Genomic DNA, 19,488 nt, shown 5'->3' with positions numbered 1-19,488 from the left:
AGCCCCGGGCCCTGTCGCGACAGCGGCGGCACCCGCGACATGAAGGCGGCGTGAGTGGCTCCGCAGCCCCGGGCGGGCACGGGAGGGCTGGGGGGACCCTGGGGGCACCCTGGGGGCACCCTGGGGGGCGGCGGGTCCGCGCGGGGCCGCCCTGCATGGCGCCCTCAGCTCCGTCCCGCTTCCTTCGCCATCCCGGCGCTCCCGTTCTCCCGGCGCTCCCGTTCCCCCGATATTCCCGTTCTCCCGGCGCTCCCGTTCTCCCGGCGCTCCCGTTCCCCCGATATTCCCGTTCCCCCGGCGCTCCCGTTCTCCCGGTGTTCCCGTTCTCCCGGCGCTCCCCTCCCGTCCTCCCGGCTGTCTCCCCGCTCGCCGTTCCCCGGCCGTTCCCGGTCCCCTCACGCTCTCTCCCCTCAGCAGGGCCAGGACGCCGCGGAGGCCGAGGAAAGGCACGAACCCCACGCAGAAGGACCCGGTGGGGGTGAGTGCCGGCGTCGTCCCGAGCTCCCCGATTCCCACCCCGCCGAATTCCCGGCTTTGTGGCCGGGCTCGTCCCGTGCTCCCCGATTCCCACCCCGCCGAATTCCCGGTTTTATGGCCGGGCTCATCCCGAGCTCCCTGAATCCCACCTCGCCAAATTCCCGGTTTTATTGCCGGCTTCATTCCCGGGTTTATTCCCGGGTTTATCCCGGTTCTCGCTCATTCCCACCATCTCATTCCGCGTTTATTCCTGGTTTATCCCGGTTTCGCACTCCCAGGTTCATTCCCAGGTTTATTCCCGGTTTGTCCCTGTTTCCCGATCCCAGCTGTACTGCAGGGTTCATTCCCAGATTTAATCCCGGTTTGTCCCTGTTTCCCTCATTCCCAGATTCATTCCCTGGTTTTCCCCCAGCCCAGCTGTACTGCCCGGTTTATTCCCGGTTCATTCCCGGTTTTCCCCCCTCCCAGGTGTTCTGCCCGGTCCATTCCCGATCCGCTCTCGGTTCATTCCCGGTTTTCCCCCCTCCCAGGTGTTCTGCCCGGTCCATTCCCGATCCGCTCTCGGTTCATTCCCGGTTTTCCCCCCTCCCAGGTGTTCTGCCCGGTCCATTCCCGATCCGCTCTCGGTTCATTCCCGGTTTTCCCCCCTCCCAGGTGTACTGCCCGGTCCGTTCCCTGTCCATTCCCTGTCCATTCTCGGTCCATTCCCGGTTTTCCCCCCTCTCCCAGGTGTACTGCCCGGTCCATTCCCGGTCCGTTCCCGGTTCATTCCCGGTTTTCCCCCTCCCAGGTGTACTGCCCGGTTCATTCCCGGTCCATTCCCGGTTTTCCCCCTCCCAGGTGTACTGCCGCGTGCGGCCGCTCAGCCGGGCGGACCAGGAATGCTGCATCGAGGTCATCAGCGGCACCACGGTGCAGATCCACCCTCCCGAGGGCTACCGCGTGTTCCGGAATGGCGAGTACCGCGAGGTAACGGAATTCCTGCCTGGAATTCGCCTGGAATTCCTGCCCAGTCCCTGGAAGTGTCCCTGGAGCAGCCTGGCTCAGCGGGAGGTGTCCCTGCCCTTGGCAGTGGGGTTGGCTTTAAGGTCCCTTCCCACCCAAAGTTCTGGAATTCCATGAACTCCATCCAGCTCCTGCTCTCCAAGCTTTCCCATGGTTTGTGGCACTTGCAGAGTGCAAAATCCGAAGGTTTTCCACCCAAAAACCCATCTAGGACAAAAAAAAACCCATCACTTCCTGATCCATCAAATAGATGGGAAGGACCTTAAAGCTCATCCCATTCCATGGGAATCCACCATCCCTGATTGATCCAGCCTGGCCTTGGACATTCCACAGCTTTTCCAGGTCGGAATCTTAGCTTGGATGTGGAATATTTTGTTTCCAATTTCAGCTGGAAAATTCCTATGGGAAGGGAATTGAGGGGTTTTCAAAGGTTTAAATAAAACAGGCAAAGCTTAATTAACGGAATTTTAATTTAGTTAAATGAGGTTTTGTTCAGAAATTTGGAATTTAGGCATTTCCCTAAGGAAGAGTTTTGGTGGAAAAATGGCCATCAAAAATTAAAATTTCTTAAAAATGTTATTAAAATAACTGATTTAAAAAATAAAAGCGGTTTCAAATTTAGGATTATTTAAATTGCAAAATTCATTAAAATAATTCATTAAAAAAAAAAAGCCAGCTTGAAATTCAAGCCTGAAAACTGAGGCTGGACTGGAAAAAGACCCCAAATAAACAAAATTCCACGAGGGAACAGCTCCACTTTGGCCACGGTGGATGTTCCTTTGCTTGGATTCTGGGGGGAGCTGAAAGGAAATTCCAGCTGTTAGCTGTCCTTTGGGAATTCTCTGCTCCATGGGGTCGCTCTGGCCACTCCAGGCTGTGGGGCTGGAATTCCAGGGTGGTTTTCCCTCTCCTGGCAGACCCAGTATTCCTTCAAGGAGGTCTTTGGCACGCTGGTGGTGCAGAAGGAGCTCTTTGACGTGGTGGCCAAACCGCTGGTGGAGGATCTGATCCGGGGCAAGAACGGTGAGCAGAGCTCCTCTCCTCTGTCCCCATTCCCAGGATTTCAGTGCTCCTGAGGCCTGCTTGGAATTGTGGCTCAGCTCCTCACACCACACCCCTGGAAGCTCTTTCTGGAATGGGAATCCTGGGGTGGTTTGGGTGGGAATGGATGATCCCGTGCCTCTGAGGTTTGGTTGGGATGGTGGCTCAGCTCCTCACACAAAATGGGACTTAGTGGGATTCTCTTGGGCTTTTCCCTTGAAGAAATGAAGGAAAAATTGGAAAAAAACCTTGGCAAATATTTAATTAATTAGGTAATTTTATCCCACTGAAATTCCCAATCTGTTCCTGCTGTTCTAACAAGAGACTTCAGCTTGGAATTCCCTTGGAAGCTCTTTCTTCTTCAGGAGTAGGAATTGGGTGGGAATGGGTGATCCACTGCTCCCAAGGTTTGTTTGGAATTGTGGCTCCTCACACCATGCCCCTGGAAGCTCTTTCTGGAGTTGGAATCCTGGGATGGTTTGGGTGGGAATGGGTGATCCCATGCCATGGAAGTGTCATTGGAGCAGCCTGGCTTAGCAGGAGGTGTCCCTGTCTTTGGCAAAGGGATTGGCTTTAAGGTCCCTTCCCACCCAAAGTTTTCTGGAATTCCATGAGTGATGCATCCAGATCCTTCTCCCTGCTCTCCCAAGTTTTTCCCTGGTTTGTGGGAGTTGCAAGTTGCGAAATCAGCATTTTGGGCTTTTAGCAAAGCGCATTTTCAACTCCCAAAAAAGCAAGAAATGGCAAAAAATCATCACTTCCTAAACCATCAAATCTATGGGAAAGGCATTAAAGCTCATCCCATTCCATGGGCAGGGAAACCTTCCAGTCATGCCATGGAAGTGTCATTGGAGCAGCCTGGCTTAGCAGGAGGTGTCCCTGTCTTTGGCAAAGGGATTGGCTTTAAGGTCCCTTCCCACCCAAAGTTTTCTGGAATTCCATGAGTGATGCATCCAGATCCTTCTCCCTGCTCTCCCAAGTTTTTCCCTGGTTTGTGGGAGTTGCAAGTTGCGAAATCAGCATTTTGGGCTTTTAGCAAAGCGCATTTTCAACTCCCAAAAAAGCAAGAAATGGCAAAAAATCATCACTTCCTAAACCATCAAATCTATGGGAAAGGCATTAAAGCTCATCCCATTCCATGGGCAGGGAAACCTTCCAGTATCCCAGGGTGCTCCAAGCCCCATCCAGTCTGGAACATCCCAGGGCTGGTTTGTGTCTCTTGGAGAGGATGAAGGATGTTCCCAGCCGTGACCATCAGCCAGAGCTACCAGCACCTCGGATGGTGTGCAATATTTGAGGTGGGGTGGTTTTTATTCCCAATCCCATTGATTTCTCTCTTTTCCCTGCATTCCCAGGTCTGCTGTTCACCTACGGAGTGACGGGCAGTGGGAAGACCCACACCATGACGGGATCCCCTGGGGATGGGGGGCTCCTGCCCCGCTGCCTGGCCATGATCTTCAACAGCATCGGCCCCTTCCAGGCCAAGAGATTCGTGAGTGCCTCCCCACAGCCCCAAATCCATGGATTTCTGCTCCAAACCTGCCACTGGAGGGCTTGGAAGAGGAAAAAATCCCCACGCCAGGGTCCTCGTTCCAAAAGGGTTTGAATTTCTGGGAATGCTTTTAAAGCATTCCGTGGTTTGGTGCTTATTGCCTGAGCCCATCCTAGGAAAAATCTGTTAAAAACACATGGGAAGGAATCCAGCCAGGAATATTTCAGTACTGATGGCCAAGGTGTTTTTCCCTTGCTCGTTAGGATGAAGGATTAATAAGCATATCTTTAATGAATTAAGCAGTTGTACCCCACTGAAATTCCCAGTGTATTCCTGCTGTTCTAGCGGGTGATTTCATCATGGAGGAAGCCATTCCGTGGCTTTTTTTTTCCCTGGAAACAGTGGAAAACACTGGTTTGGTGCTCCATATTTCCATATTATTCCACTTCATTTCAGTAATTCCCATAAAACCAAAAATTAATTGTCTCCTCATGAAACTAGGGATAGTTTTCCAGAGCCATGCACTCGTGGTGCCTAAAATATACTGAAATAATCCTGGAATTCTCATCCTTGGGAGCTTTTCTAAAACATTATTTTGTAAATTATTTCTCTCAGATCTTGCTGGGTTGAGTGCCAATGAGGGACATGGTATTAATAAATTAATACCACCCTAGTCAGACTAATTAATTAACCAAATAATGCTTTGTTGGCCGCTACCTGGATGTTGGAATTGTCTGAAATTCCTGTTTTTTCCCTCAGGTTTTCAAGCTGGATGACAAGAACGGGGTGGATGTGCAGACTGAGGTGGAGGCTCTGCTGGAACGCCAGAGGAGAGAGGCCCTGCCCACCCCAAAAACTCCAGCTGGGAAGTGAGTGACTCTGGGAACAGCAGAGGGAATTTATTCCCTAGAAATGGGGTTTAACTTCTCTCAGGCTCTTCCCTTGAAGAAATGAAGGAAAAAAATGGGAAAAAAAAAAGCAAATATTTAATTAATGAGGTAATTGTATCCCACTGAAATTCCCAATCTATTCCTGCTGTTCTAACAAGAGATTTCAGCTTGGAGGAAGCCATTCCATACTTTTTTTTCCCGAGTTTTTGGCCTTCCCCCCCGAATTTCAAAGGGATCTTCAAACTGGTATCATCCCATGAGCAGGGTTATTAATAATAATAATAATTAGTAAAATACTAATGGGAAATGAGTGTGTTCCATGTGGTTTGAGCAGCTCCGTAGATGACAAGACTTAGACTCAGCCTATTTTTTTGTACCTGTTAAGCCGGGATTAAAACCCCGGGTGTTGAAGAATCCAGCTCTGTGAGGCCTCGCCAGCCAAATCCGGTGAAGTTCAGTTTGGAGAGATTTCCACTGAACCATGGAATTCCCTCAGCTGGACCATGGCATTCCAGCCATGGCATTTCCTCAGCTGGATTGTGGAATTTCCACCATGGATGTTCCTCAGCTGGTTCGTGGAATTCCAGCCATGGCGATTCCTCAGATGGATCATGGAATTTCCAGCTGTGGAAGTTCCTGAGTTGGACCATTGAATTCCAACCGTGGAATTCCCTCAGTTGGATCATGAAATTCCAGCCATGGAATTTTCTTAGTTGTATCATGGAATTTCCAGCCATGGAATTCCCTCAGTTGGATTATGGATTTCCCCCAGCTGGATCATGGAATTCCAGCTGTGGAATTCCCTCAGTTGGATCATGAAATTCCAGCCATGGAATTTTCTTAGTTGTATCATGGAATTTCCAGCCATGGAATTCCCTCAGCTGAATCATGGAATTCCAACCATAGAATTCCCTCAGTTGGATCATGGAATTCCAGCCATGGAATTCCCCACAGTTGTATCATGGAATTCCTCTCAGTTGGATCATGGAATTCCCCTCAGCTGGATCATGGAATTCCGACTCCCGGCCCTGCACAGGCTCCCCCAGTGACGGGAATTCTGCTGAATATTGCGCCTTTTCCCACCCAACCCTTCTGAGCTTCCCCGGCGCGTTCCGGCCGCCAGGAATTCCATCCCAAATCCCTGTTTGGGCAGGAGGCAGCTGGATCCCGAGTTTGCCGACATGATCGACGTGCAGGAGCAGTGCCGGGCGGAGGAGGTGGACGAGGACAACGTCTACGGCGTCTTCGTGTCCTACATCGAGATCTACAACAACTACATCTACGACCTGCTGGAGGAGGCTCCCTGCGACCCCATCAAACCCAAGTGAGTTGGGAAATCCGGGATTTTCCCCAGGCCGGGCTTGGGAATCGGCGCCGAGCCGCTGGAAGAGGTTTGGGATGAGAGGAACGGCTGCGGGGTCTCTGTGTCCTATTCCGACAGGCACCGTGTGCTCTGAGCCCACCAAACCCAAGGGAGTTTGGGAATTCCCGTATTCCCAGTCCTGGGAGGCTTTTGTAGGATCTCCACCCTGGTTTTTTGGTTCTGACCTTCGGGAGCTTAGCTCAGAATTCCTGGGAATCAGTGTTAAACGCACGTGGAAAGGGTTCCAGCCGGGAATGTTTCAGTACTGATGGCCAAGGTGCTCCTTTCTTCATTAGGCTGGGTGATTAGCAAGCAAATACTTAATTAATTAGGCAGTTCTATCCCACTTAAATTCCCAGTCTATCCTAACAGGTGATTTCAACTTGGAACGAGCCATTCCATAGCTTTTTTCCCTGGAAACAGTGAAAAACACTGGTTTGGTGCTCCATATTTCCACATTATTCCACTTTGACATCAGTAATTCCCATAACATCAGAAATCAGGGATATTTTTTAGGGATATTTTTTTCCAAAGGTGTGCGTTTGTGATGTCTCAAATCAGTAGGAAAAGTCTGCAAATTCCACTTGGAATCCATGGATTGAAATTCCAACTCCAAAAATCATTAAAGGAGCCCCCCAGTCCTGTATTAATTAAGGAGTGGTTGATTAACAAAAACTAATGAGGGCCAAGCAAACTGGGAGCTGTCTCCAGGGTCTTCATTCCAGAAAGCTTTGAATCTCTGGGAATGCTTTAAAACCATTCAGTGTTTAAACACTGAATGGTTTTAAAGCATTTTAAAATAAAATGTTTTTTTTTAAACACTAAAATTTTAATTAAAATTTTAAACATTAAAATAAAATTTAAAAAAATAAATAAAAGGCGTTTATTCCCAAAGCCCATCCTAAAAAAATATCTGGGATTATTTCTCCCTCTGGAAGCTGCAGCGTGGAAAGAATTGAGGCAGAAATCAAGGATTTAATGTTTTTCCCCATTTTTTTGGTAGGTGGAACAATTGCAACACTCCTGTGAGAAATGGAGACTTTGTGTATGTGTCCAATGTCTTATTCCCAATATTCCAGTGCTGTTTTCCCTGAGTAGAAGCAGAAAATTCCCTGCCTTTCTTTGCTTTCCTAGGAAATCTAGGATGCTCTCCTTGCTTCTGTGTGCTTGTAGAAAAGCAATAGCTGCCACCAAAGCAATTAATTGCAATTAAATAGCTGCTAATTAGAGCAGTAGCTGGAGTGTCACTAATCCTGGCTGTGTGTCCGTGTCCTGTATTCCCTCTTCCATCTTTTAGGTGGATAATTGACCTTTTCCCTCCAAATTTTTGACCTTTTCCCTCCAAATTTTTGACCTTTTCCCCTCAGAATTTTGACTTTTTCCCCCTGGATTTTGACCTTTTCTCCTCTGACTTGTGACATTTTTCCTTCCAAATTCTGTGTTTTCCTTACGAATTTTGTCCATTTCCCCTCAGCATTTTTGGCCTTTTCCCCCTGAATTTTGATCTTTTCCCCCTGAATTTTGACCTTTTCCTCTCAGCCTTGTGACATTTTCCCTCCAAATTCTGATTTTTTTTCCCTCTGAATTTTGTCAGTTTTCCCTTAGAATTGACCTTTTCTCCTCAGAACTTCCATCTTTACCCTCAGAATTTTTTGGACATTTTCCTCTCAGAATTTTTGGACATTTTTCCCTCAGACTTGTGACATTTTCCCTCCACATTCTGAATTTTTTCCCTCTGATTTTTGACCTTTTCCTGCTGAATTTTGCCTTCCAAGAAAAATCTGCATGGCAATTCTGCACAGAGAATGTGCAAATTGCACAGAGAATTCCCCTCTAATGGGATTTTTTTGGGATTTTTTCCCTCTCTCACTATCCCAAAGACCTCCCCAGTCCAAAATCCTTCGGGAAGACCAGAACCACAACATGTACGTGACGGGCTGCACCGAAGTGGAGGTCAAATCCACAGAGGAAGCTTTTGAAGTCTTTTGGAGAGGTAAAAATCTTGGAATTCAGGGCTGATCCCACATCCCAGCACCTTAAACATTTTCCATGAACAAGGAAATTCCGCTGGATCAGCCCCGTCCTTGGGATGGAGCATCCACAGCTTCTCTGGGCATTTAGGGCCTCCCCATTCCCAGCCCTTCCCAATATCCCACAGCTGTGAAACCCCTCACACCCTGATGCTGGAGGGGGTGGGAACTGTGGGAAAGCAGCAGGATTTTTGGGAATTTGGGCTGTCTGAGCAGGGCAGAAGAAGCGGCGCATCGCCAACACGCAGCTGAACCGGGAATCCAGCCGCTCCCACTCCGTGTTCATCATCAAACTGGCACAGGCTCCTCTGGATGCTGATGGGGACAACGTGCTCCAGGTGAGTTCTGGAGAATTCCAGGAGAATTTCAGGAGAATTTTACGGAATTTACCTTGGAAACAGCTCCTGTGCCTCAAGTTTGGAGGTGACAGAGCTAATCATAAAGTTCGGTGTTAAAACAGAGGGTGAAGCTGCTGATTCCTTTGGTTTTCACCTTTTCCTCTGTTTGGGAATCTAAAATTTTGGGAATTGGAATGATCCAACAGCTTTCAATCCATGACCCAAGGCAGAAGGGATCTGCCAAGCTTCCCAAAAAAAGCTGTGCTGCTGTCTGGGCAGTACCAACCCCTCTGAGCTCGTTCTTTGGAAGTGGGTTTTGGGATGAGGTGTCCCCCAGCCCTTCAGGGGGAACCTGGAGGGATCCAGGATTTCTTCTTTATCCCAGGAGAAGGAGCAGATCACCCTGAGCCAGCTGTCCTTGGTGGATCTGGCAGGAAGCGAGAGAACCAACAGGACCAAAGCCGAGGGGAACAGGCTGCGGGAGGCAGGTAGGAGCCCCCTGGAGCACCCTGCTAATTAACCCTGCTAATTAAACTCCTGCTAATCCTGTCTCCTAGGGAGGAATCCCAGGAATTCTTGAAGTGCTCTGTTAGGATCAGTTAGGATTTGATGATCTCGAATCTTCCCACGAGTTTGCAGCGGCACTTCTGCCACTTCAGTTAATTAGAGCAATTATTAAGAAATATCGTTAATTAGGCAATTTATTCTTCTGACTAATCTGGGAACGTGATCCAAGGGTTGCTCATGGAAGTTTTTTTCCTTGTGTTTGCTTTTTTTAGGGAATATCAACCAGTCATTGATGACATTGAGGACGTGCATCGAGGTTCTGCGGGAAAACCAATTGTACGGAACAAACAAGGTGGGCAGCCCTTCCCTGATTATCCTTGGATTTCATCACCTGGATAAGGAAAACTCACGGAATTTTCCCTGGCCTTCATTCCCAGATGGTTCCATACAGAGATTCCAAACTGACTCATCTCTTCAAGAACTATTTTGATGGAGAAGGGAAAGTTCGGATGATCGTGTGTGTGAATCCCAAAGCTGAGGACTATGAGGAAAGCCTGGTAAATTCCCTTTTTCCATTCTCTCCTGCTCTTTTTTTCCTGTTTTTCCCTGGATTCTTGTACTCCAAGAGATATGAGAAATCATAATTGTTGTTTGAGCCCTTCAGTTTTAACTTTGTGGGATAAATCTGCTCTCCAAGTCTTGTTTTTCCTGCTCGTATTACACCTGCTCTTTGCTTGGAAAGTGGGAAAGGTTTTCCTTCATCACAGAATTCCATGGAGCCATATTTGGGTGTTTAATCCCTCCTATTCCAAGAATTCCAGCTGTCTCTGCCCAAGCTTTTGTGGCACCTTTCTGGAGGTTTCTGGAAGATCCCAAAGCTGGCAACTCCTCACGCTTTCAGCCGGATAATTCCTCCCTTCCCACGTCAGTGACCCAGCCCCGCTCCCAGTCCCAGCTCCGGGTGCTCCTGGTGGTTTTTCCCTGTTTTCTTGCAGCAAGTGATGCGTTTTGCAGAGATGACCCAGGAGGTGGAGGTGGCCAGGCCCCTGGACAGGCCCCTGTGCGGGCTGACGCCGGGGCGGCGCCTCCGGAACCAGGCGTTCCGGGAGGAGCTGTCCCGAAAGCTGGAGCTCAGGGGCGGCCCTGTGGGAGCAGGTGAGGGCTGGAACGGGGAATTCCGCTCTGGGAATGGTCACCTGGGAAAGGGAAGGATTCAGGGAAAATTTAGACAGCCTTCCAATGCCTTAAGGGGCTCCAGGAGGGCTGGGGAAGGGATTGGGATAAGGGATGGAGGGACGGCACACAGGGAATGGCTTCAAATTGGGAATGGGAAATTTGGGTGGGATATTGCTGAGGAATTCCTGGCTGCCAGGGTGGGGAGGGGCTGGAATGGAATTCCCAGAGAAGCTGTGGCTGCCCCTGGATCCCTGGAAGTGTCCAAGGCCAGCTTGGAATGTGGGACAGTGGGAGGTGTCCCTGCCCACGGAACAGGATCACTTTAAGGTCCTTTCCAACCCAAACCATTCCATGATTCCAGCAGAGTTTTCTGATAGGAATTAAAGGCTGGGAATTAAATTTTAAACCAATCCCACTGAGCCTGTGTCAGGCTGAACCTCAGTGCCTGGGGAGCTGCTGCTCTTCCCTCTGCAGTGTCCCTGTGGAGGTTTCCAAGGAATTCCACGGGATTGGGATGAATCCATGGTCCCAATATTGCAGCTCCTGACAGGAAATTGTGCCAAGGAAATTATGGGATGTTCCTGAATGTTCAGGACCTGCTTTTAGTAAAACAAGGAATCAAGGATGTCACATTTAACCCTTTCCCATCCATCACCTCTTTGGAAACCCATAGCTCCCATCAATCATTCCCAGTTTTCCACGATTCTGCCCCTTGTCCATTAGAATTTTCCCATCCTGCTGACGGATTTTCCACCCTGCAGGACCAGAGGAGCCATCTGCTGCTGAGCTGTTCTTCCAGAGCTTCCCTCCCCTGCCTTCCTGCGAGCTCTTGGACATCAACGACGACCAAACGCTTCCAAAACTGATCGAGGCCCTGGAGCAGCGCCACAAAATGAGGCAGATGCTGGCAGAGGAATTTGCCAAAAACGGTAGGAATTTGCCCCAAATCGGAACATCAGGGCAAAACTCAAATTTGGTGCCCTTATTATTCCTCAAAGGATCCCCCTTGCCTCATTTTTTTTGTTTAGATTTACTGTTTCAGCCATTTTTTGAGGAATTTTAGGCTTTAAATTTGTTGGGAAAAACAGAGCTTTGGATGTTCTGGGGATAAGGGAGAAGAATAAAGTCAAAATAGAAAATACCTGAATTCTCTTCCAGTTCTTGCCTTTAAAACAATGCTGCAAGAATTTGACTCCAGTGTTGCATCCAAGGAAAATTATATCCAAGGAAAACTGGCTGAGAAGGAGAAAACCATAACGGGGCAGAGGACGGAGCTGGAAAGGCTGGAGAAGAAAATTAAAACCTTGGAGTACAAGGTCAGTTGGGTCATTTTGGAGCATAATTCTCATTTTTTTTTAATCATTTGACAAATTCCTTGCCATCAGGAATAAAAATTTTGGGGGGAACTTTTACTGAAAATTTATTGGCTTTTTTTATGAGATGAGGCTTTTAAAACAGCAAAACAAGCGATTTAGAATTGAAAATTGAGATTTCCTGGCAAACACAAGCAGGAATTCCTGGATTAGAAGGTTGTGTTCCCACCCAAGCCTTTCCTCTCTTCCTGCAGATCGAGATTTTGGAGAAGACGGCCACGATTTACGAGGAGGACAAGAGGAACCTGCAGCAGGAGCTGGAGAGCAAGAGCCAGAAGCTGCAGCGGCAGGCGTCGGACAAGAGGAGGCTGGAGGCCAGGCTGCAGGGAATGGTGGCTGAGACCTCCCTCAAGTGGGAGAAGGAATGTGTGAGTGCAGGAATGGGGGGAAAAGCAGGATCAAGCTATGAGGAATTTGGGGTGTGGGGCGCTCTTAAGGAGCGGGTTTGGTGTTTGTGGGAATTCCGGGTTGGAAATTCCTCTTTGGCCTTGCGGAGGTTCTTGGGTAGCTCTGCTGTGGATGGGGAAGGGAAAAGGGGAAAGGGATGGAAATGGAAAGGAGTTGAAGGGAATGGAAAGGAAAAGGAATGGGAAGGGAATGGAAAGGAAAAGAATTTAAAGCAATGGAAAGAAGGAAAGGAAAGGGGGAGGTCAGGCTCTGTTCCCAGGGAACAAGGGCAGGAGGAGAGGGAACAGCCTCAGGCTGGGCCAGGGCAGGCTCAGGTTGGACACTGGGAAAATTCCTCATGGAAAGGGTTGTAGACATTGGAACTGCAAGGGGAGGTTTGGAATCCCCATCCCTGCAGGTATCCAAGGAACTCCTGGATGTGGCACTCGGGGCTCCAGGCTGGGTTCAGTCCCAGCTTGGCCTCCCTGATCCTGGCGTGTTTTCCAGCCTCAGCAATTCCCTGTTTTCCACTGCTTTCCCTGTCCCTGCAGGAGCGGCGGGTGGCAGCCAAGCAGCTGGAGATGCAGAACAAGCTGTGGGTGAAGGACGAGAAGCTGAAGCAGCTCAAGGCCATCGTCACCGAGCCCAGAGCCGAGAGGCCGGAGAGGCCATCCCGGGAAAGGGAGCGGGAAAAGGCTCTCCCGAGATCCGTGTCTCCTTCCCCTGCCCCCGTGAGTCACTCCCAAACCTGCTGCATTTAGGAAACAGCGTTTTTAGGGATGAAGTGCAGGGGTTTTAGTCATTAGGAGCCTCTAAGTGCACAGCTGGAGCAGCTTGCTTTGAGTTCCTTGTCTGCTGTTTGTTCTTCATCCATTCTTCCACGTCCTGATATCCTTAGGAATGAGAAATCCCTGGATTTTTCTATCCCTGTATGCTTGGAGTCTCCTGTGTCTCACTGCTCTCTCCCTTCTCCCCAGAGCTGAGGTTTGAGCCCCGAGTTGGAGCAGCTTGAATTCCTTTTCTTCTGTTTGTTCTTCATCCATTTCCCACCTCCTGATGTCCATAGGAATGGGAAATCCCTGGATCTGTCTCTCCCTGTGTCTCACTGATGTTTCCCTTCTTCCCAAAGCTGTGGTGTCCCTGCTGAAGTTTGAGCCCCGAGTTGGAGCGCCTTGAATTCCTTGTCTTGTCTCTCTTCATTGTTTATCCATTCTCCCACCTCCTGATATCCATAGGAACAGGAAATCCCTGGATCTGTCTGTCCCTGCATGGCATCCCTGTTTGACTGCACGACGCCTCCTGTGCCTCACTGATGTTTCCCTTCTCCCCAGAGCTGTGGTGACCCCCCTGAGCCTGGGGACAGAGTTGGAGCAGCTTGAATTCCTTGTGTCCTGTTCGTTCTTCATCCATTCTGCCACACCCTGATATCCATAGGAACTGGAAGTCCCTGGATTTTTCTATCCCTGTTGGATGCCTCCTGTGTCTCCCTGCTCTCTTCCTTCTTCCCAGAGCTGTGATGTCCCTGCTGAAGTTTGAGCCCTGAGCTGGAACACCTTGAATTCCCCGTTTCCTGTTTGTTCTTCATCCATTCTCCCACCTCCTGATATCCACAGGAACGGGAAATCCCTGGATTTGTCTGTCCCTGTTTGCTTGGAGTCTCCTGTGTCTCACTGCTGTCTCCCTTCTCCCCAGAGCTGTGGTGACCCCGCTGAGCTCGGGGACAGCCGGGTGGCCCCGCAGGTGCCCAGGCGCTCCAACTCTTGCAGCAGCATCTCTGTGGCCTCCTGCGTGCTGGAGTGGGAGCAGAGGGGCCCTTCCTGCGAGCCAGCCAGCATTCCCAAGTCCAGGAATAAAGCGGGAGCGGAGCCGGGCTCAGCCTGGCCCAGCCCTGCCAGGAGGAGAGGGATGTGCTGGAGCCGAGCGCTGGAGGTGCCCAGGGATAGAGAGGAGCTAGAGCAGGAAGAGGATCCATGCTGCAGGGTTAGTCCTGGCCTAGTGGGGCTGAGCTCGGCTTAAAGGTTCTCTGACCCTGAGCCCGGCTTCAAGGTTCTCTGACCCTGAGCCCGGCTTCAAGGTTCTCTGACCTGAGCCCGCCTAACGTAGAGTAGAGCTGTCCCTAATGTGTCCTGCTGGTCCCAGACTGAGCCTGGCTGCTCTCGCCGCCCTCTTGGTGTTTGGAGCTTCCTTGGAAGTTGAGAATTCCCACTTTTAGGGAGCTCTGAGGTGGCCACACTCTGCTCTAGCTGTAGGTGTCCTCATGTTTTCCCTGGTGTTTCTCTTTTCCCTGGTGTTTCCCTTTCCTGGTGTTTCCCTTTTCCTTTCCCTGTGTCTCCCTTTCCCTCTCCCTCGTGTCTCCTCCAATCCCTCCTGCAATTTCCCAGCTTCCAAGGTGTTTCTAGGAGCTTGTCTTGCCTGGAAACATCCCTTGGACAAACCTCTTGTGTGCCTCAGCTTTAACTTTCTTCCCTAATTCCCATTAAACTGGGAGTACTGATTCCATGAATTATTTGGCTCCTTGAGGGCTCAGTCCAAGAGCACTTCAGGAAAATAGAGGGGGACAATCCCTTCCTTTGTCTCCTCCTTCCTAGGTGTGGAATGCAACAGATTGGACAAAAATTCCCAAGAAATAGGACTTGACATGGAATATTCTGTTCATAATTCGATCTCCAAAAACCAGGAATTGGCCTGGAACATTCCATGGATAATTCAGTGCTAAGCCCATGGTGGTGCCTTCAGGATTCAATCCAAGAGCACTTTAGGAAAACAGAGCAGGACAATCCCTTGGCTGTGGATTTGGAAATTTGGAAGGAGCATTCCCAAACTTGAGGAGACTTAATGGAATGTGGCAGATTGGACAACACTGGGATAAAATTTCCATTAAATAGGAATTGGCTGGAATGTCCCACCGATAATTCGATGCCAAGCTCTTTGTGGTGCCCTCAGGATCCAACCCAAGGACCAAACTTTTGTCTTTCCCACACACCCATCCCATCCATTCCCTGTGCCCATTCATTCCCAATGCCCATTCCCTGTTCTCATTCCCTATTCCCATCATTCCCAGAGCGCTCCGGCGGTGCCACTGCGGCCGTGGCGTTCCCGCAGTGCCGGCAAGCGCTGGGTAGATCACTGGCCCACATCCCTGCCAATCCCTGTTCCCATTCCCAGTGCCCATTCCCCGTTCCCATTCCCAGTGCCCATTCCCACTCCCCATTCTTATTCCCGGTCTCCCATCATTCCCAGAGCGCTCCGGTGGTGCCACTGCGGCCGCGGCGTTCCCGCGTGCCGACGAGCGCTGGGTGGATCCCTGTTCCCATTCCCTGTTCCCATTTCCTGTTCTCTTTCCCTGTTCCCATTCCCTGTTCTCATTCCCACTCTCCCATTGTTCCCAGAGCGCTCCGACGGTGCCGCTGCGGCCGCGGCGTTCCTGCAGTGCCGGCGAGCGCTGGGTGGATCCCCGTTCCCATTCCCCGTTCCCATTCCCCGTTCTCTTTCCCCATTCCCATTCCCTGTTCTCATTCCCTGTTCCCATCGTTCCCAGAGTGCTCCAGCGGTGCCGCTGCGGCTGCGGCGTTCCCGCAGCGCCGGCGAGCGCTGGGTGGATCCCTGTTCCCATTCCCCGTTCCCATTCCCTGTTCTCTTTCCCCGTTCCCATTCCCTGTTCTCATTCCGTGTTCCCATCCCAGAGCGCTCCGGCGGTGCCGCTGCGGCCGCGGCGTTCCCGCAGCGCCGGCGAGCGCTGGGTGGATCCCTGTTCCCATTCCCTGTTCTTGTTCCCCGTTCCCATTCCCCGTTCTCATTCCCTGTTCCCATCGTTCCCAGAGTGCTCCAGCGGTGCCGCTGCGGCTGCGGCGTTCCCGCAGCGCCGGCGAGCGCTGGGTGGATCCCTGTTCCCATTCCCTGTTCTTGTTCCCTGTTCCCATTCCCCGTTCTCACTCCCTGTTCCCATCATTCCCAGAGCGCTCCGGCGGTGCCGCTGCGGCCGCGGCGTTCCCGCAGCGCCGGCGAGCGCTGGGTGGATCACCGGCCGCCGTCGCACGTGCCCACGGAGACGCTGCTGCAGCCGCGCGTGCCCAGGGCCATCACGGTGGAGGCGCCCAGCGAGCGCGCCCTGGCCAGGTGCGACCGCTACCTGCTGACCCACCAGGAGCTCGCCTCCGACGGGGAGATCCAGACCAAGCTCATCAAGGTGACCTCGGGAATCTTGGGAATGTTGCGTTGGAATCGCCGAAATTTCGTTAAAGTTACCCAAGGAATTCCTGGATGTGGCGCTCGCTGCTCCGGGCTGTGGGAAAGGTTGAGATCCAGACAGGGCTCATTGAGGTGCCCTTGGGAATCTTGGGAATGTTATGGTAATTGCTGAAATTTCGTTAAAATTACCCAAGGAATTCCTGGATGTGGCACTCCGGGCTCTAGGCAAGGCTGAGATCCAGACTGAGCTCATCAAAGTGACCTTGGGAGTGTTGGGAATGTTGCATTGGAATCACTGAAATTCTGTTAATATTACCCAAGGAATTCCTGGATGTGGCTCTCAGTGCTCCAGGCTGGGGGCAAGGCTGAGATCCAGAGTGAGCTCATCAAAGTGACTTTGGGAATGGTGGGAATCTTAGGAATATTGTGTTGTAATTGCTGAAATTTAGTTTGGTGTTTTCACGGTGGGGTTCCATGATTTGTGGGATCCCCTGGTTCGTGGATCCCATGATTTGCGGATCCCATGGTCCATGAATCCCATGATTTGTGGGATTCCATGATTTGTGAATCCTATGATTTATGGGATTCCATTATTTGTGTGGATCCCATGATTTTTGGGATCCCTTGATCCCTAGATCCCATGATTTATTCTTTTTCCTGTGGAAAAAAGGCAACAATCCATTGGCAGTAAAACGGGTGCAGCTTATTTGCGTCCATATCTCTTTAGGCTGGAATTCTGGGATGAATCCCAGTGTTGTTCCTGTCTGAATCCCGCTTTTCCTTGTCCTTTTCCCATTCCAGGGGGACGTGTTCAAGACCAGGGGTGGGGGCCAGGCCGTGCAGTTCACAGACATCGAGACCCTCAAGCAGGAATCTCCCACCGGGTGAGTCCAGCCTCTGGAATCCTGGAATTCCCAAAATTCCAATCGTGGAGCCTTTCATTTGAGCTTCTGGAATTGTGGAAGTCCCAAGGTTCCAATGGTGGAACCTTTCATTTGAGCTTCTGGAATTGTGGAATTCCAGGTGTGTGCATGGAACTTCTTCCAGGCCGGATGATCCAATGGGAACATCCAACTTGAAATCCCACAAACTTGGAGAAATTTATGGATGCTGGAGCTGCTGGAACCAAGATTTATTAAGGAAGAATAAAGAGGTTTTCCAGTGAATTCCGTGAGGTTTGTGCTGTAATTCCACAAATTCCCGTTCCAGGCGGAAGCGCCGCTCGTCGCCTCCCAATCCCGACCCCGCCGGGGACGCCGTGGACTCGGAATGGACGGATGTGGAAACCAGGGTGAGCCGGGAATGTCACCCTGGATCCTGGAATTCTGGCCTGGGTTGGGTTGGGAGGGAACTTCAGCTCATCCCAACCCAGCCATTCCATGGGCACTTCCCGCTATCCCGGGCTGCTCCATCCAGCTCAGCCTTGGACATTCCAGGGTACTGGGGATCCAAACCTCTCTGGGATGAGGATTTGGGAATGCTGGGAGCTGGGAATGGTGGGAAGCAGCAGATCCTGACTGTGGTGTATTCCCAGTGTTCCGTGGCCGTGGAGATGAGGGCGGGATCGGCGCTGGGACCGGGATTCCAGCACCACGCCCAGCCCAAGTGAGTGCTCCTGGAATTCTTTCCCATCAGCTCCAAACTTCAGGAATGCTTTCCCCCCTGGCTTTGCTGCTATTCCCACATCAGGTTTGCATTCCCCAGTGGAATATCAGGAATGGCAGTGGGAATGCCCTGGATTCCCTCTCCTGCCCCTTTAACTTCTCGCTGACATTATCCATTGGGAAATTCCAATTTCTTGGGATTGGGAAGTTCCAGTTTCTCAGGACTCCAATTCCCTGTGGGAAGAGGGAATTGCGGTGGAATTCCTGCTAAAATTCCAACTGCATAATTATGGAACCACTAAGGAAGCCTGGAGAATTCCCTCTTTCCCAAATTTTTCATAAGGCATCCCTGGGAATTCCAGCTCCATGACCAGTCCAAGGAAGTGCTCCTGGAATTCTTTTGTGACAACTTCCAAAATTCAGGAATGTTTTCCCCCCTAACTTTGCTGCCCTTTCCACTTTGGGTTTTCATTCCTGGCTGGAATAGGGCTGGGAATGGCAGCGGGAATGCCCTGGATTCCCTCTCCTGCCCCTTTAACCTCTTGCTCATGTTATCCATTGGGAAATTCCAATTCCCTGTGGGAAGAGGGAATTGAGGAATTGGAATCCAACTTTGTTTGCTGTTCCTGCTGCCTAAAAAATCCAAGGAAAACACCAGATTTTTTGGAGTTTCCTTGGAATAGATGTTGGATTTTTTTAGGAGGTGTGTGGGAACCGGGAGTGCAAAATCCTGGGAATTGGGGGTTGGCTGCTCCCAAAGTTCCTCTGGATGAATCCTGAAAGTTCTCTGTGGATCTTTCCCGTTGCAGGCGCAGGAAGCCCTGAATGTTTCCTGCTGGAATCCCGGATTTTCCCAGCCTGAGGAATGCTCTGCTGCCACTGCTCCTCAGGAACTGCTTTGTGCTCATTCCCGGAGGCTTTTGGGGAAGCTGGGAAATGGTTCCGTTGGTGATCCCAAAGAGCTTCTGGATGGATCTGTCCTTTTCCATAGATTTAGGGAAATACAAAAGGTCCCTCTGGAATTCCAAATGGAGCTGGATCATTACAGTCTTCTCCCCGGGAGGCTTTTCCAGTGTTTTCCCAGTTTTTTTTATCCCAAATCCATCTTTTCTGGTCATTCCCCCTCTTTTGGGAGACCCAACCGCTGCTATTCCGAGCTGCAGTCCAGCACTTTAAGGGTGTTTTTGGCCATTCCCGATTTTACTGGAAGCAGGAAAACCTTGGGAATACGGATTTCTTCTGGCAAGAACCAATTTGGAATATTTAAGTGTGCCATTGAGCTGTCAGAACATTCCAGAGTCACCCAAAACCCTGGGAGCAGTGGGAATTCACATCCCAGCTGCTTTGGGGTGTGAGGGAATTCTGGAATGTTTTCCATATGGGAATGGGGGGAAAAGGGGATTTCCTCACAGATAGGGTGGGAATTGGATCTCAGCAATAAACAGTTTCAATAAATCCTTTTATTTCAAACCCTCTTCCTGGTTTTTAGGGAATTCCAAGGGGAGCAGCTTCCCAAGCTCTGCAGAAAGCTGGGATCTGAGGCGTTTTTTGGGATGGTAAATCCTGGGATCTGCTTGGATCCTGAGGTGGGGTTGGGACAATTTTACCCTCAGGTCT

General features: G+C 50.6%; 1 protein-coding gene across 1 annotated transcript; it reads left to right on the top strand.

Annotated features, from left to right (window-relative positions):
• Positions 1-39: 39 nt before the first annotated feature.
• On the top strand, positions 40-19,160 carry KIF23 (kinesin family member 23). The gene is made up of 24 exons (XM_041469123.1): positions 40-50; positions 415-478; positions 1,318-1,446; positions 2,400-2,505; positions 3,879-4,015; positions 4,775-4,884; positions 6,059-6,229; positions 7,272-7,313; positions 8,149-8,261; positions 8,515-8,636; positions 9,022-9,124; positions 9,416-9,495; positions 9,581-9,700; positions 10,139-10,242; positions 10,279-10,298; positions 11,087-11,248; positions 11,478-11,635; positions 11,887-12,060; positions 12,631-12,810; positions 16,035-16,265; positions 17,069-17,151; positions 17,477-17,558; positions 17,802-17,872; positions 18,681-19,160. The coding sequence occupies exons 1-24, from the start codon at positions 40-42 to the stop codon at positions 18,694-18,696; spliced, it is 2,589 nt and encodes an 862-aa protein (XP_041325057.1). The 3' UTR covers positions 18,697-19,160.
• The last annotated feature ends 328 nt before the right edge of the window (positions 19,161-19,488 follow it).

Source organism: Pyrgilauda ruficollis, unplaced genomic scaffold (assembly GCF_017590135.1).
Source record: "Pyrgilauda ruficollis isolate IOZ18807 unplaced genomic scaffold, ASM1759013v1 scaffold23, whole genome shotgun sequence".
Lineage (NCBI taxonomy): Eukaryota > Metazoa > Chordata > Aves > Passeriformes > Passeridae > Pyrgilauda > Pyrgilauda ruficollis.
Note: the sequence above shows the minus strand (reverse complement) of the source record. Positions and strands in the feature narration are given on the sequence as shown.